Source organism: Acanthochromis polyacanthus, chromosome 1 (genome assembly GCF_021347895.1).
Source record: "Acanthochromis polyacanthus isolate Apoly-LR-REF ecotype Palm Island chromosome 1, KAUST_Apoly_ChrSc, whole genome shotgun sequence".
Lineage (NCBI taxonomy): Eukaryota > Metazoa > Chordata > Actinopteri > Pomacentridae > Acanthochromis > Acanthochromis polyacanthus.
In genome coordinates, this window is record NC_067113.1 from 40,329,706 (window position 1) to 40,345,124 (window position 15,419).

The following is a 15,419-nucleotide window of genomic DNA, read 5'->3' on the forward strand; positions in this document are numbered from 1 at the left end:
TATGGGAGGAGTGGATCTTCCAGACTCGCTGATTGCTCTCTGCAGATGAAAGGTCAGGTAAAAACAGCAGTATCTGAAGATTGTGTTCCACATGAAGGATTACACTCTAGTGATTTGGTGGTTCTTGTACTGGAGGGACTGCAAGGACTTTGGTGTCCCGAAGACAGATGTATACAGCTTACCGAAACTCAAAGCTAAAGTTGCAGTGAGAGGAAAGTTTTGAAGAAGAGGAGGAAACCGTTGAGGGACACCCGGCTGAGAAGAAGGTCCAGCCTCATCAGTGCCATCAACACTGACCATCGTCTTGTGTGGATGGAGAAAAAAGTGTTCAAAGTGTAGCTATGCTTCACTGCTGAGAACTGCTTCGTGAATTTACATAAGCAGTGAGCCTGTTTCCAGACACATTAATTCCAATAGGTTGTTCCACAATGGTACAATGTTTCCTGCAATGCTGTAATTATTTTTGGAAAATTACTTTAGATTATGTCTATCATGCCATTTCTATGACCAAAAAAAAAAAAAACACTCCAAGCTTTTTTTTCCCCAACTGACATCATAAAACACACCATAGAGGGCAAAGAAATGTCTCATATGGTCCAGTTTTTAGTAATATATTCGCCCCCTGGTGGCAGAAGTGGTGCGAGAGCTCACAAAACTAACAGAGCCAACACAGAAGAAGACAAAAATAAACCAGCCACGTGATTTTAGCCAATTTATTGAAGACAAATTGTTGAGGTACACGATGTGGTTGCACACAGGGACAGTGGGAGAGGAGTTTGGATGAACAACCACACTGAACAATGATTAAAAAAAAAAACATTCTCATGGTTTAGACTTTGAATAAATGGGTACCTCAAAAATAAACAATATTCCACTTTATTTTAATGAACTAATCAAAACATGTCAATGAACGTCCAAGTAGGAAAAAAATAAAACTTTTTTTTTTGTCTTTCCGATACATGTATGGCATACAGTATAGGCTGTTTTAGCACCAGACACATGAAATTTAAACTGCTCGGTGGAATCTGGCGTCTGACATTTCTCATTTTGAAGAGTAGAAGTAGCATGCTTCCTCTCATCCAGACAGAAACAGTGAAACCCGTCCAAAAATAATAATAATTAAGAGTGAAGTCGATGTGTGTGTGTGATGTCAAGTGTGATGAGGTAATGATGAGATGGGCTCTCGCTCTATCCGTCCAAATTAACCTGAGGTACACAAACATTACAAAGAAGCAGCAAGGATATGATAGAATATAAAGATACAAATGAAACATTAAAAGAATAAAACATGCTAATCAAAGAGATCGGCAAACACGAGTACTTCCAGTCCCGCACCAAAACTGTGTTACGTTCCCTCCGGTATACAACAGGAAAGCCATGTTACATATACAAAATTTCATAATATAGCAGCACACAAGTGAATGACAATAAGGCATCTTTGTGTAAGACTAGAAAAGAAAAGCTTCATAGCAGCAAGAGAACGACGTATATAATCTATCTTACTTTGGAATTATCTCTTTCAAATTATAAACAAAACCTTTAATTGCATAAACATTTTTCTGCTTAAAGCATTTTTTGGGGAGGAGAAAATATATTTGGCTTTTTGCACAGTCAAACATGCATGAATACAGTTTAGAAACCACATTTCAGTTCTAAAGTGTAATGAGGCTTTCAAGCATTTCTGCTCAACAAGAAATTGGTTATATACACGCGTGTAAAACACACAAATGGCAGTTTTAAAACTTCAGAGAGCGGTGTACATAAAAAGAACAAAACATGAACAACAATATGCAGGACACAGTATGTAACTTCTGGGAAAAAAAACTATTGGGAGGGGTGGCTATGAATTGGAAAAAAAATTCAAGTTCAAGGTTAAATAATCGCACTGAAGTCTACACGTGACTTGGCTTTTCTTAGTTTATATACTATAACACCGATTATCCTATGTCTACTCACCTGTAGGGGGCGTAGCTTTCAAGACACCGTGTGTTACCCCCATGGGAATCCAGCCCAGAAAAAAATCAAATAACTTAAAGAAAAACTAAAAAAAAAAAAAAAAGACCCCCAAAACCTACTGAACCACCATCCCCTTACCAACCTTAAGGAGTGTGTTTTAAAAGTGCATCGATATTGTTCCAAGTCGCCCTCTCTGTAAAAAGCTAAATGGTAAAACTGATAACAGGAGAAACTGCAGCACGCCTGAACCGGACGTCACCAGGGATCGTTTCTCCTCCTGAGCGTCACTGCAGAAACATCATAAAGCTTAAAATGAACCCCCCCCACTGTTTCATTGTCATTCATCCATCCAGACTTCTTACATTTTCCAATCACTTTCCACATTCCTTCTTATTTGTTTTTTTTCCAAAATCCTCTCTGGAAGCCCTTCAACCCGCTTCCTCTCAAACTTGGTAAAAACTTTCCAAACCTCCACTTTCTCTAGTAACGTGACATCAGTACTACCTAGCTGAGGCTGAAATGCCCTCCAAACCAACCACTGAACACTCTCAAACTGCTCTCTAACACGTATGAGCTACACCAGAAACAGAACAACGTGGCCCCGCTGAATTCAAACACGTGTACGTACAGTCCCGTTAACACGCCGGTCTGTGGAGCCTGCAGTGGAATCGAGCAGTTTTCAGACAGAAGTCAGAATCAATCACTTTCAGTCACTGCTCCAGACCTCAAGCCATCTTCATGCCGTTGCTCTGCGAGCAGGCCCAGCCCACTCCTAGCCAGAACTTCTCTGCATAAATAGTAAGCAGTGCTACAGGTGCACAGTATGGCAGACAGAGCGGCTAGCGGCAGTAGCGCTCCTCTGGCTGGATATCAGCTTAGTATAATTGACATGTACTGTATCAGCATTTCAATCACTGCTATACGGACTTTCAAACGAGGAAAATCCCATTAAAACTGTAAATTGATAACTGTTTGGTAAAGATGGTTAAAGAGTAACATGGCTAAATGCTAGCTAAATATACATCATTTATCATATCTATTTTTGCTAGGTTGTATCAAAAAAAGTATATTTCATATAATTATGCTTTTGTTTTTCAAGTATGAAAATATATTCAGGTTTCCACTCTAGGAACCTAAGGCACTATCAAGTTTTCAAGAATTTACCTTGTTTTTTTCTTTTAAATAGCTTGTTTGATTACATGTGGCCCGTACAAAAGTTGAAAGTACACCCAACCAGGTGTGAATGGGGCAAAAAAGGAAAAAAACTAGAAATTTCTTAATTTCTAAAAGTTCATAGATTGTCACACCATCACTGGAGGGGCGACCCGATGTAGATACTGGCTGCTCAGGGCCCCTCACCCCCCGTCAGTTCATTGGCAGGCGGCATTGTGTGAGTCAGGTGGCAATGGGAGTTCATAAGTTGACATCACGCACATCTGTGGGGGTGCTGGACTGGTCTTGCTGCTCCCTGGCCTTGTTGCCGGCCCTGATGCCGGTCTCCTGCCGGTACTGCTGCCCCTGCTGCAGGCTGGTGGCCAGCACACGCTCTATTTGCTCCTGGCAAGCCCTCAAACAGTCCTGGAACAAAAAGGATCAGCAGTGGTTAAACACACGTGTCGAGGTATCACGGAGACACATTTTAACAAAGCAGAAAGCTGCGAGTGAATCAAAGTGGGAGAAAAATATCACATGTGCCTATTAGGGCTGGCCCGAATAGCGGTTTCTGGCCTCCGAATATTCAGGCCCTATTAAAGACAAATATCTGAATATTCGTTCCGCCCGGTAACGTCCGGGGGAGAGGGTTGTGGCGGAGACGGCCCGAATATTCGGATCCGTTCGTCTGGTCTCCCGGGTCCAAATTTTGCCTTCATTTTGTCTTCAGTTAAACTGAAGAATTCCCAAACAGCGGAGGTCTTCAGCATCGTGTCTTGTGTTTATGCAACGAAGTGAAGCGTGACGTCAGAGTCGAGATGAGCCGAAGAGACGAGCTCCGAATATTTAGGGGGGGCGAGGCGAATATTCGGATACCAAAATTAATATCCGGATACCGCCATAGCGAACGAATATTCGGATATTCGGGTCCAGCTCTAGTGCTTATAGAGTTTAACAAATCCGTAGAAAGCTGCACACAAAGTACTATCACAAAAGGTTTTAAAAGCATTAAAAAAATAACATTTTACTATTTCTGCACACAAACAAAGCAAAAACACTGAAGAAATAAAACCACAGCACAGTCTGCTAACATTTAAAGTGACTGTAGCCCAACTCATTTCTGTGCCTTTTACACTGGAATTTATAGTGCGTAATTGAAGAGTTTATTTGCAAAAACAGATAACTCTGTTTTGATAAATTTACAGAAAGCTTTTTTATTGTTTACTTGAGATAATATCCATCAAACTGAAGTTGAGTGGATTTGACTCAGTAGAAAAATACATGACAAAATAGAGGAAAAATGCATTAATGTTATTATTATCTCAAGTAAATAATGAAAAATAAGTTTTCTGGAAATTTATAAAATGGAGTTATGTGTTTTTGCAGATAAACTCTTTAATTGTAAATCACTGAAAGCATTAAACAATCAGGGATTCAAAGAATTTAAATGGTCTGAACACAAATAAAACATTGAGTGAACGCCACTTTCAAATGATTTCTCAGCAACATTACATTGCCAGAAATAAAACTGCGCTCTCTTTTCACAGACCGATGGACAGACTGCAGAGGCTTGAACCAGTACACCTGTGTGCAAACACTGTAGCGTGCAAAATGTTGGCATTTCTGCTGCGTTCAACATGCAAGTTGTTTAACAGCTTTGGTCACATGCACGGCATACCAGCGGGGACTTATGCGAGTTGAAGTAGGTGGTCCTGTCTGCATCACGACCAGAACAATGGGTACCAGCAGACTCCACTAAACACAAAACCAAGCAGCGAGCTGCACGGTGGGCACAGGAATCCTCCGACACCAGACGTGTGCATGTCTGAGCTATGACCGAACCAGCGAGGGAGGAAGTCGGGGGGGGCCCTGAAAGACCTCTGGGGTCTATCAGGGAGTAGACAAGCAGATCTGAAACTCTGGACTCCCTTCCTCCACCTCCCCCCCTTGTGGGTTTACAGCACGGTCAGTCCCACGTGGAGGTCTAGAGGAAATGGCTTTGACCTACTGCACTCTGACCTCCTGAGTTTGGGTGTAAAACAGAATATGGGACAGTGGGACCGGATGTTTTTGGACAGCTTTTCTTATGAAAGGGGATCCTCTCTCTGTCTGTCTCCGTCACCCCCCCTGCAGGTCTGTGTGGAAGATGTGGGAGGTCTGCAGGACTCCCAAAGAATGAGCCGCAGCTCGCAAAGAGGCCAACATTCCTTTAAAATGTACGAATAATTGGAACCCGATGGGCTGCAGTCGGAGCGCCTGTTGTGACGGCTGGGTCGCGGGGCCCACGTCGCCATGGCAACGCAACCGCAAGCTAAACGGCAACAGTGTTGGTTCTGTGGCTTTCTGGATTTCTGCACTCGACTGTTGCCGTGCATCACCAGATATTCCGACAATGAACGGATGGCAGCATACGTAGTGCTTATTTAATGAGCGTGACGTAATTCTTTGTGGCTGTGATGCCTTTTCTGATTGATAACAGTTTAAGTTTCAGATATAAATATTCAAATGCACTTCACAGACTTCACTGTGTATCTTTCCCGGTGTATGCATAGAAACTCAATGAAACTGATCAACTACACACTCTAAATTTTTAGTTAATGAATTGTTATGGAGGCCCATTCACTCCCTCTATATTTACAACAAACCATATGCATAAAGTATCAAATTACTGCTTTCTTGACACTCATTAACTGCATAAATATCATGATAAAAGCATGCACGGTTTATGACGAAGCAACTGTAATCATTTCCCTGATGTGCATTCAGTACAAAGCTCAAAATGTTATTACTGCATGTGGTACATACGCTTTAAATAAGCTCATGGCGAGTTCTAAACTGTGTTTCTTCATGCTGCAGTATTTTAAAGCTCAGCAGAAGTCGGTTTGTCTGCAGGTACGATGACAGTTTGGATAACTTAATGCTTCTTTACTGGAAAAGATCTTCTCGTCTTCATCCTCCACCAGGAGGGGCACACAGCTAAAGCGGGAGCCCTGCAAAGAAATTGCATGTGTCCTACCGCAAGAATGTGGGCTCCGAGTTTTAAGAAGACATTCCCTCTGCCGCTGCTCTTTATAGCTGCAGTCTGGCTCCCCAGCCAAGAGCCAAAAGCTCGCTCTCCCTCTCTCCATGAAAAGTAAATAGCTTCAGTCTGCCACTACTGAAGTCATCGCTGTTGTTTACCAAAGAGCCTTTTATGCTGCTGTCGTGAGATGCTGCAATGATTGCTATGAACAATGCATTGTTACGCAGCACTTACGCTATTGACTGAATTACTTCTGGCGTGTATAAATTTCCCCCGCCGTGGTACTCACCACCTCGGTGTTGGTGATCTTGGCCAGCAGGTCTGTCAGGTTGTCTCGACTCAGCCTCTGGTCGTTGTGGTCCAGCTGCAGGCCACAGACAGCAGCTCCCATGCTGCCGGTGGCGATCATGGAAGGAGGGTTCATGGCGAGGCGGTCATCTGGTGAGGACAGAGCATTAACGTGTGACTGTAGGCCACAGAGACAGCAATCACATTTCTACTCCGACATGAAGAGAAACATCACTTAAAATCAGCCCAGAGGAAGGATGAGAGATGCATGAGAGGTGAAAACATCTGAATCATCTCCAATATGCACGCTCCACAGCTGAACCTGATTTTCCCACAGTCTGGATTTCAGCAGACGTAGCAGCGCGGTGGAACCTGTGTGGCTTCTTTCATAGAAACCTCAGCTCTGATTAGAAAAGCAGAGCAGGAATCCTCCTACTCGCTGGGCGATGAGTTCCAGGCATGACTCCCTCCGGTCCGTATCCAAGTCCAAAAGACTTAAGCGACAACAGGCCTGGATGGAGGAGGCGGAAGAGGAGGCGGCCGTGGAGAGGAAAACCAGTACCGAGTACTCAGACTGAGTTAATCCTTTTTTAGTGATGTCAGTTTCACCTGCTCAGGTATCTAATGTGATCACTACAAGTCCTTCAAAGTGGTGTTAAAGCTGCTAGTATGTTTTGTAGACAAAACGTGATGGAACACCTCCGTCTTAGATTTCTCACGCCGGATTGGAAGGAGGGCTTTTCCAAACACTTTGGCAGCTTTCTGAAACCAACAACTTGACATTGTAATGTTGTAATCTCCTAAAGGAATGTACATATCAAGCGGTTCTGATGAAATATGGTGATTTTGGCTCAGATTTGGATCATTTCCTGAATGGAACAGCGCATAAGGGAGGATTAGCTCAACCACAAAGTCTGATGATTCTCTCCGTTTTCACAGTTTCTGTCTCCAATAAATGGTGTTTGGAGATTTTAAATTAAAAAAATAACATGCCTTTCAACCTCACCTGTGAGTTTTGGGGTTCAGCGGGTTCATTTCCGAGGAGGATGGATTACATGTAGGGCTGGGCGACATGGCCAAAAAATAAAATCTCGATTTTTTTTTTAGTCATCTTGGACGATTACGATTTTAATCGATTTTTGTTGTTTCTTTGCGGTCTGTTTGCTATGGCTAGTGCTAGCCATGCCGCACTCCCGAAGCTGCTTCTTTAGGATGCCTCTGACGGAGGTGCTGAAAGAGGTTAGTTGTGCTGCTACTCTTGGTTTTCACAGTACTTTTGCAATCCTTGCACATGACTGTAGTTTGCTCGGTGTCAGTCTTGTCAAAGCCGAACCGCTTCCATATAATCGATGTAACATGAGGCCCTTTTTTCGCGACCAACTCTTCGTCTGCTGTTCTGTCCGCCATGATGGGGGTGTGAGTGTTTTGGCGGAAGGAGATGAGAGGCGGAAGCAAACGCCAGTGCACAAGTCGTGAAAGACAGAAGAAGAATCTGTATTGTTATATATTTAAGCTCACCTCGATTTTACGATTTGGCAAATTTTCAAATCATCAGGTTTTAAAAAGGCGAATTAATCCAATTAATTCGATTCATCGCCCAGCCCTAATTACACGTTGTATGAACCAGTTCCAATTAGCCTTAATCCAACCTTTACTGGATTGTTTCCGCTTGTTGGTGAGCTTACAAGCTTGCACGCCACAAAAATATGCTTTTAAACGTTAATTAGTGCTGCATTACCTGCAGCAATTACAGCACACAAACTTCCTCTGTGTCTCCACACACGCACATGGCAGGTAACTGGCACACGATGGCTCGGAGCTGACCAGGTCCAACCCACTGCTCCAATCCAGCCCAGTCCTGGTGGCCCGATAGCTTTGATTAAACCCCAGAGAGGAGCCTGCTTTGCTACGCCCATCTTCTCCTCCAGGGAGCAGCTGTCCATAGGAGGAGCTCCTCTAATATAAGAATAACATCTCAACTCCATATAAAACTCCAAACATTTACATTACTGCATGCCCACAGCAGGCCTCCTTTTTTTTCCACTGCGGCTGCTTTGTGCTTGGATATAAGCAGCTGCTTATGAATAGCAGAAGCAACCACTGAAACACACCCAAATATATATAAAAAAAGAAGTGTGACACTAAAACTGTGCTTAACAGGGCATGAAACTCATTGAAGGAGCCAACGGGTCCAACAACCAGCTCTAGTAAACAAGTGCTTATTGGCCAGATCTGACCACACTGACGTTTGTGAGGAATTTCATTGCACCAAAGGGACCTCCTTTGTTTTATTTCCTTCATTGAATTAGCTAAAAGGAGGTGGGAGATGAAAGGCAGCCTTGTGACACAGCAAGTCCTGTATATTATGTGTATTAGGTGATCCTGCAGTAGTATTTCTGTCCAGGATATGAAAATATTAGAGGGATTCCTAGCAGAGGCAAAGGAATGCCGTGAAAATTCACCTAGAGAGAGGCCTGAGGGGACATCCGAGTTTGTTCCAGAGTCTCCAGAGTTTATTTTGGACACGAGGCCGGGATGGGAGGAGGAAGGAAGATCGCTGGATCAGTGCCCTGACTTTTTAAACCTGGAAGCTTCCTTGTCAACAAACAACGCCGGGGGGAGTAGTGCAGGAGTTCAGCTGCACCTGAGTCATTCAGCACAATGCCTGGATGTTGCAGTAAAAGTACTGGTACGATACAATCGCGATCACTACCGGCATGTGTGGCTAATCTAAACACAGCGCTGATAGGAGTTTTCCCAGGCTCTGCACAGAAACGTGCATGACCACTTTAAGCAGCTTTTAGCAGCTGTGAAGAGAAAAAACCCACTTGCAGGCTGTGGAAAGACTAGAAAGTGGATAAGGCAGCCAGTAGAGAAGAAAGAGGTCACAGATGACTCACGATGGGAGAATGTTTGTGTGTGTGGGAATATTCTGGTGGATGCAGGAATAACAGGGCAGCAAACAGAGCATGTGAAGCGAGCACAGGAATCGTGGAAAAAGGGCACGTGAGGCGGGTTACCTGTGGCACAAAGGGCGATGAACGTCTGCGTGTGTTTGCGCACCATCACCAGCTTGTCTTTGGGAAGCGGCAGCCTGCGAATGATGTGCTCTATAAAATCATTGGGGATAACCGAGGCCATGTTCCACTTCAACTTCCCCAGCACAACCAGTTCCCAGTCCTAAAGCAGAGAGAAGACGAAAAACTGTCAGTCACTTTCAATTCTGTTTCTGAGCCGAATCCAGTCAGTCAGGGGGTCAAATGGCACGCTGCCATGCCGCCATTGACCGTGACAAAGATCACAGTCTGTCCCTTTCCCCCAGAGGAAATGGCTCTGCAAGAAGAGCAACATTTCTTCGCTTTATCTCTCCTCGCTGTATCTTATTATCTGCGTGCCTTTTTCATTGCTCGCATCCTTTGTGTTCGCATCGCCGGCATGTGACAAGCTTTGCCCCGCTTAGAGGCCCTGCCAATGAGACAGCTAGCCCCTTCCTTCCTGTCACAAGCCTCAAACAGCCACAGTGAGTTTGCACTGCAGAGACGACTCCTAATACGCTGAGTGTCTGCAGCAGCATTTAATTTCCTGTTTGTGTTAATTCTTAGTCTTCGGAACCAATCGGCTTACTAACGTTTCACCGTAATGTCGCTAAAGTGTCTCTAAAAAGTGCTCAGAAACAAGTAGCTGGTGAAGCTTTTCCAAACTCTCAATCAACCAATCAGATCGCTGGGAGGTTTCATTAAGTTTTGCTTAGCCAGTTTAATGACATATGAATAACATTATGATGCTGTACTTTAAATTTGTTTGTGAATGGAAAACAAATGATCATTTCTACATGTCCTGTTACATCCATATTCTGGAGTTTTGATATTTTGTTCATCGACCTTGTAAAAAACTAAGTCCTACTATCAAAAAGCATCAGCGTTAACTCTTACATATTTTACGGTGGTTCAAGTAATTCATTTAAACTTCTTATCTGTTAAATTATCTGCTTAAATCATCACAAAGTGCTCCTGCGAGACACACTTTACCGGAGTTCATTATTATGAGTTAAATTAAAGATGCAGCAAAGTTTCCATTTTGTTTGTTTTGCAATTTTATTTGAAATTCAAACGTGTCACTTCAAAATAAATGCGACTTTAAAAAGAAAAAATCATGCATGTAGTCTAACATTTTGGAAGTCACTGTCAGCGATATAATCTACAAACTTTATAGCTCCGCAGCGTTAGCATGGGTCCATGAATACTAGCAGCGTTGATTAATAAATCAACTGGCAACAAATTAGAGTCTCTCTTTGCTCCAAGCACCCACAAGTTCTGTACACAGGTGAGGCTAAGACTGATGACGACACTCGACAAACCTCAGAGCTGCACGATGACGCCTCGCAGCACAAACTCCTGCATCGTCCAAAAAACTGATTCCAGTCCGCACAAGTTCTGATCATTAGCAGAGCGCTGTGAACCAAACTTAACAAGGCAGGTCAAAAGAGGAGATGCCTTCTGTTATTTCAAATCATAAATACTTGTCTGGAAGAAAAACAGGCAACTAATAAAGCGCTATTACGCATTTCAATTTAGCCCTCGTCTCCTCTGGATTCCTGACCATCTGTCTTTGATCAGAGTTTTACACTTTGTTCCACATCAAACACTGCCACACTTTATCTCGTGTAAATATCTGCCTCATGATTTCATTTCACAATAATAATACAATAACAACACTGTGGTCCTGTCCGGTGGTGAAGGCATCTGAAACGTTTCTCCAACAACACGCATTCCTTTCTTTAATGTTTGCGGAAGTGGTGCCACCAGATCTGGTTGTGGTGTTACCACGTGACAGACTCGGTGGCACCGGTGCAAAACTTAAGTCTGGAGTCTTGTGTCGTCTTCAGATTACCTAAAAAGGGGCTTAACTCTAAAATGACGCAGGCAGGAAAGTCTGCTAAAATGCTGGTGTCGGGGAGTTTGATGATCACAAGCTGAGAAGAGCTTAAATGAATAAAATGTAAACACTAAGATTAGGCGATTTCGCTAAATTCCCGCGTCGTGTTTTACACTGTAGGTGAGTTAAGGCTTCAAAGTCGAGGATGAGCCCGGATTCACTCTGTGTAATTTGACTATGCTCATATATGGGGAGGAAAAAGAAGACAGAAGGTTGATTCAAGTGCATGAAGTCTAGAGAGCAGGCATGTTGATACAGAAACCACTTTTATACTCACCAAAAAAAAAAAAAAACTAAAGTGAACTAAAACACACACATTTCAGCTTCTCACCTCCTACTATGTAAAAGCAAACGTAGTAAACAGCAAAACCCCAACGCTCGGCAGGGACAGCCCCCCCCACCGTCATAAAACGCTCTTCTACCATCTGAATGTCCCCATCATTCACATTTGCGTAGGTTTCCTGAACATAACCTGCGACATACAGACTCCTCGCCCGAGTGCAGATCGGTGATTGCGAGGCGAGCGAGGCGGAGGTTTGCCGTCGTATGCTCACTTCCTGGACAGCTGCCTGACTAAACCTCACCCCTTTAAACTTCCCTCTTCCAGCTGAAGCAGCAGCAGTGAGTTCATTACAAGGAAGAGATGCTACATCTTTCACAAGCTCCTGCCGCCCGCTCCGGTGCATCCTGGGAGGATATCCAGGAATCTGGAGTCGTACAACAATCTGGAGCATCAGATGGGACTGGACAGCTGCAGGCGATGCAGGAGGATGTATAGAGATCACATGAAGCAGTTTGACCGAAATAAAAAAACATGCCTCACCTCAACACGTGCACTGGTCTGGGATTGATATATTGAGCTGATTCATGGTTGATCGACTAACAATTACTCATTTAAGTAGGTTTTTGAAGAGAAACGTCCAAACTTCGTAGCTGAGAAGATCTTTTGCTTTACTTTGCGGGTACAAGTAACAGTTATTTGTCAATAAAATGTTAAAAAATATCCAAAAAAATCCACTTTTAAGTGTTTCATTACACAATTTGTTGTCAAAGTGTTTTTGATGCCCGACGACGGTCATAAACCAAAAGATATTGAGCAAATTGTGACATGGTGACATCTTTTCTTGACTGATTCTGTCTTTGCTCTTCAACAGAGAGCTGAACATCTCACGATCTTGACTCACCAACTGCTGTTTGACTTCAGATAAAAACCTATTTGGCTGGTGAGGACCATGTGACACCGTCAGAAGGTCAAGAACAAGCTTGTATGTGGACTTAATCTGAGGATGTTTGGTTAATGAATCATCGGATTCGGGCACACTCGGACAAAACATCTAAAGACGTCATCTTGGGCTGTAGCTGACTGCTTTTTGCTCTTCTTTTTTTTTGACAATTTTGTTATATGAGCAAATAAAGAAGAAAACTAACTAATAAAACTCTCGAAAGCAGCTTTTCACATTTCCTGGTCAACAACTCACATCCTCGCCTTAAAGTTTGGCTAAAAAGCTGCATGTTAGGAAGAAAGAATTTAAAGTATTCTAGTGAATGTCATTAAGCTCCGTTTGTTTAAGAACCACATAAACACAGGGAGCTCTTGAGCTTTTTATAGCATAATATTTTCTATATGTGACTGTGAGACAGAGTGCTGCATGGCGTTCATATTCCTATGCTGCATAACTGGCACTAGGTGGCATCACACCCCTCCTCGGCCCACATGGATCCGAAGAAAGATGTGGCTGTATTGTGCACGGCTCCACTTATAAGGAAAATGGGATACTTCCTGTGAAACCAATTCAGCCATTAGCGTTATAAAATCATCCGAAAAATGTGACAGCATTTTTTTCTTCCCCCCATGAATGAACGAACGAATGAATGGGACTTTTGAAATCTCACTTCTTACCAGCAGTTCCCGTGGTGTGATGGAGTTGTCTGTGTACATGCAAAGTTTCTCTGCCGACAGCGGCCTGCAGTCCTTTAGCTTGGAGGCCAGAAACATGCACACAGCTCCCAGAAGCTGCAAATAACTCTTTCTGGTGGGCATCACTGCTAAAAATCTGTCCAAATAATTAATGGCTAAAGGAAAGACGTCTTCATTACTCTTCTCCTCTTCACAAACCTAGAAAAAGGGAGAAATTTAACAAGAAAAGTGTCAGATTATGTGTAAAAAGGACACAAATGGACAAGACAAAACTGCACTGTTTACTTAAAAGCTCAGTTTAACATGAGTGGGATTTTTGCACACAGGTCTGTAATGTCCAAAGAATCATTTTTTCAGGTCTCTTTAAATGTGTGAAAAGCTGCAAAGTCAGGGCAAAGCAGAAACACATTATTTCAATAGGAAGTCTTTCAGCAAAAAGCCCCACCACCACCCTTCCCCATTCAACTCCTCTTCCTTGTTGGGGCTTGCCTCATTTCAAAAAGTATGTTTTAAAAATCAGGATAATCATATAGAAGCTTTACAAAATGTGCAAAACGTCCACACGTTTTGCTAACACACTTCCCGACGGTTTTAAGCAGGCATAGTCTGCAAACAGTGGGTGATTTTCAAGTTTAAAAATGAAAGTGTCTCTGCACTCATGGTGCCTGCCCTGCCTCGAGCATGAGTCACTTTTAAAAATTAATAATAATTATTCTGAGTGGAAAACATCGGGTTTTCGATCATGTAAATTAAGATTAGCGTCTCCTCTATCGCCTTGGCTAGCTCATTAGCAGAAAACACCGAGTTTGCAGCTGTTAACCAATGTAAATATCTAGCTAGGCTGTTTCTTTGAAGCTCAATTTTCTTCGTGGTGGAATTTCCGACTCTCCCACGCCTTTGTGAGTCATTCTCATTCAATTGTCAAACAGGTTAACTCTCCGTGGGCTAAAAACACTCAGTGCATGAGGCGAAATGAGCCTTGGAAAAAGAAAAAAGAAGTGGCATTAAAAGTGGCATTAGCTTAAAGCGGTGAGGTTAGCACATCAATGCACAAAATGCCCACCAACCTCGTGCATCCAGCCCGCCACCATTCGTCTCATGTAGGGCTGAATATCCTTCTGGACCCGCTGGAAGTACGAGCACTGGTGTAGAAATCGGTCCTCGATAGTTAATAAACTTTGCAGCACTCTGTCATCATAGAGGATGTTTGGGTCCGGCTGGGCTCTCACGGCTGCGTCCGACTCCAGGCAGTAGAGCTCCATGACTCGGCGCCCCTGCTGACCCCTTTTGTTCTTATATTTGTCACTTAATTATATATATGTGTGTGTATAAAAAAAATAAATAGTGTCACAATGTTTTCGACACCGGGCAGGAGGAGGAGAAGCGCCCAGGACGAAGCATGAGGCTGAAACTGCCGTGTTTGCTGCAGTCCTGCTGCCTCTCGGAGCTTCTTCCTCTGAGCTGCCGTCAAGCCGCCGCAGTCACAGCGACATTTCCGGCGCGCCTTTCACAATAAAAGCATTAACATCCGCCTGACTTCCGAGGTCTTTTCCCGTAAAGCGACTTCAACAAATAAACCAGGCTTTTTTCAGTTAGACTGACCATTTCAGGTCGTTTCGATTTCAGAAAGCAAATTCAACACACACTGTAAAAAAGCTACATTTTTAACAGCTTTTAATTTTTGCACACTGTTTATTTACAGATTTCCCATGTTTTGTTAATTATACGTATCATTCCAAAATAAAAACGAATTCATATACCCATTGGCTGTAAATAAGCAGGTCAAAATTGTACATCTTGACACCACCAAATCAAAAACTTGCATCTTTATGAATGTTAATATAACAGTCAAATAACTATTTTTACTACATTTAAATCAGCCAACAATAGAAAAAACTATTTATTTACATGTTTAAAAACGAGTCAAATGGTTCACAATGTCCACAACAAAAATCTGTGTCTTTATGAATGGTAATATAACAGTCAAATAACTATTTTTACTACATTTAAATCAGCCAACAATAGAAAAAACTATTTATTTACATGTTTAAAAACGAGTCAAACGGTTCACAATGTCCACAACAAAAATCTGTGTCTTTATGAATGGTAATATAACAGTCAAACAACAGTTTTTACTTTATTTAAATC

General features: G+C 42.8%; 2 protein-coding genes across 2 annotated transcripts in view; both read right to left on the reverse strand.

Annotated features, from left to right (window-relative positions):
* golgb1 (golgin B1) overlaps positions 1–15,419 on the reverse strand; it is a 125,660-nt gene that overhangs the window by 29,983 nt on the left and 80,258 nt on the right. The window lies entirely within an intron of this gene.
* Positions 700–14,739, reverse strand: LOC110964706 (G1/S-specific cyclin-D2-like). Its single transcript, XM_022213506.2, has 5 exons — positions 14,339–14,739; positions 13,254–13,469; positions 9,439–9,598; positions 6,420–6,568; positions 700–3,534 (listed from the first exon to the last, which is right to left on the reverse strand). The coding sequence occupies exons 1-5, from the start codon at positions 14,531–14,533 to the stop codon at positions 3,370–3,372; spliced, it is 885 nt and encodes a 294-aa protein (XP_022069198.1). The 5' UTR covers positions 14,534–14,739; the 3' UTR covers positions 700–3,369.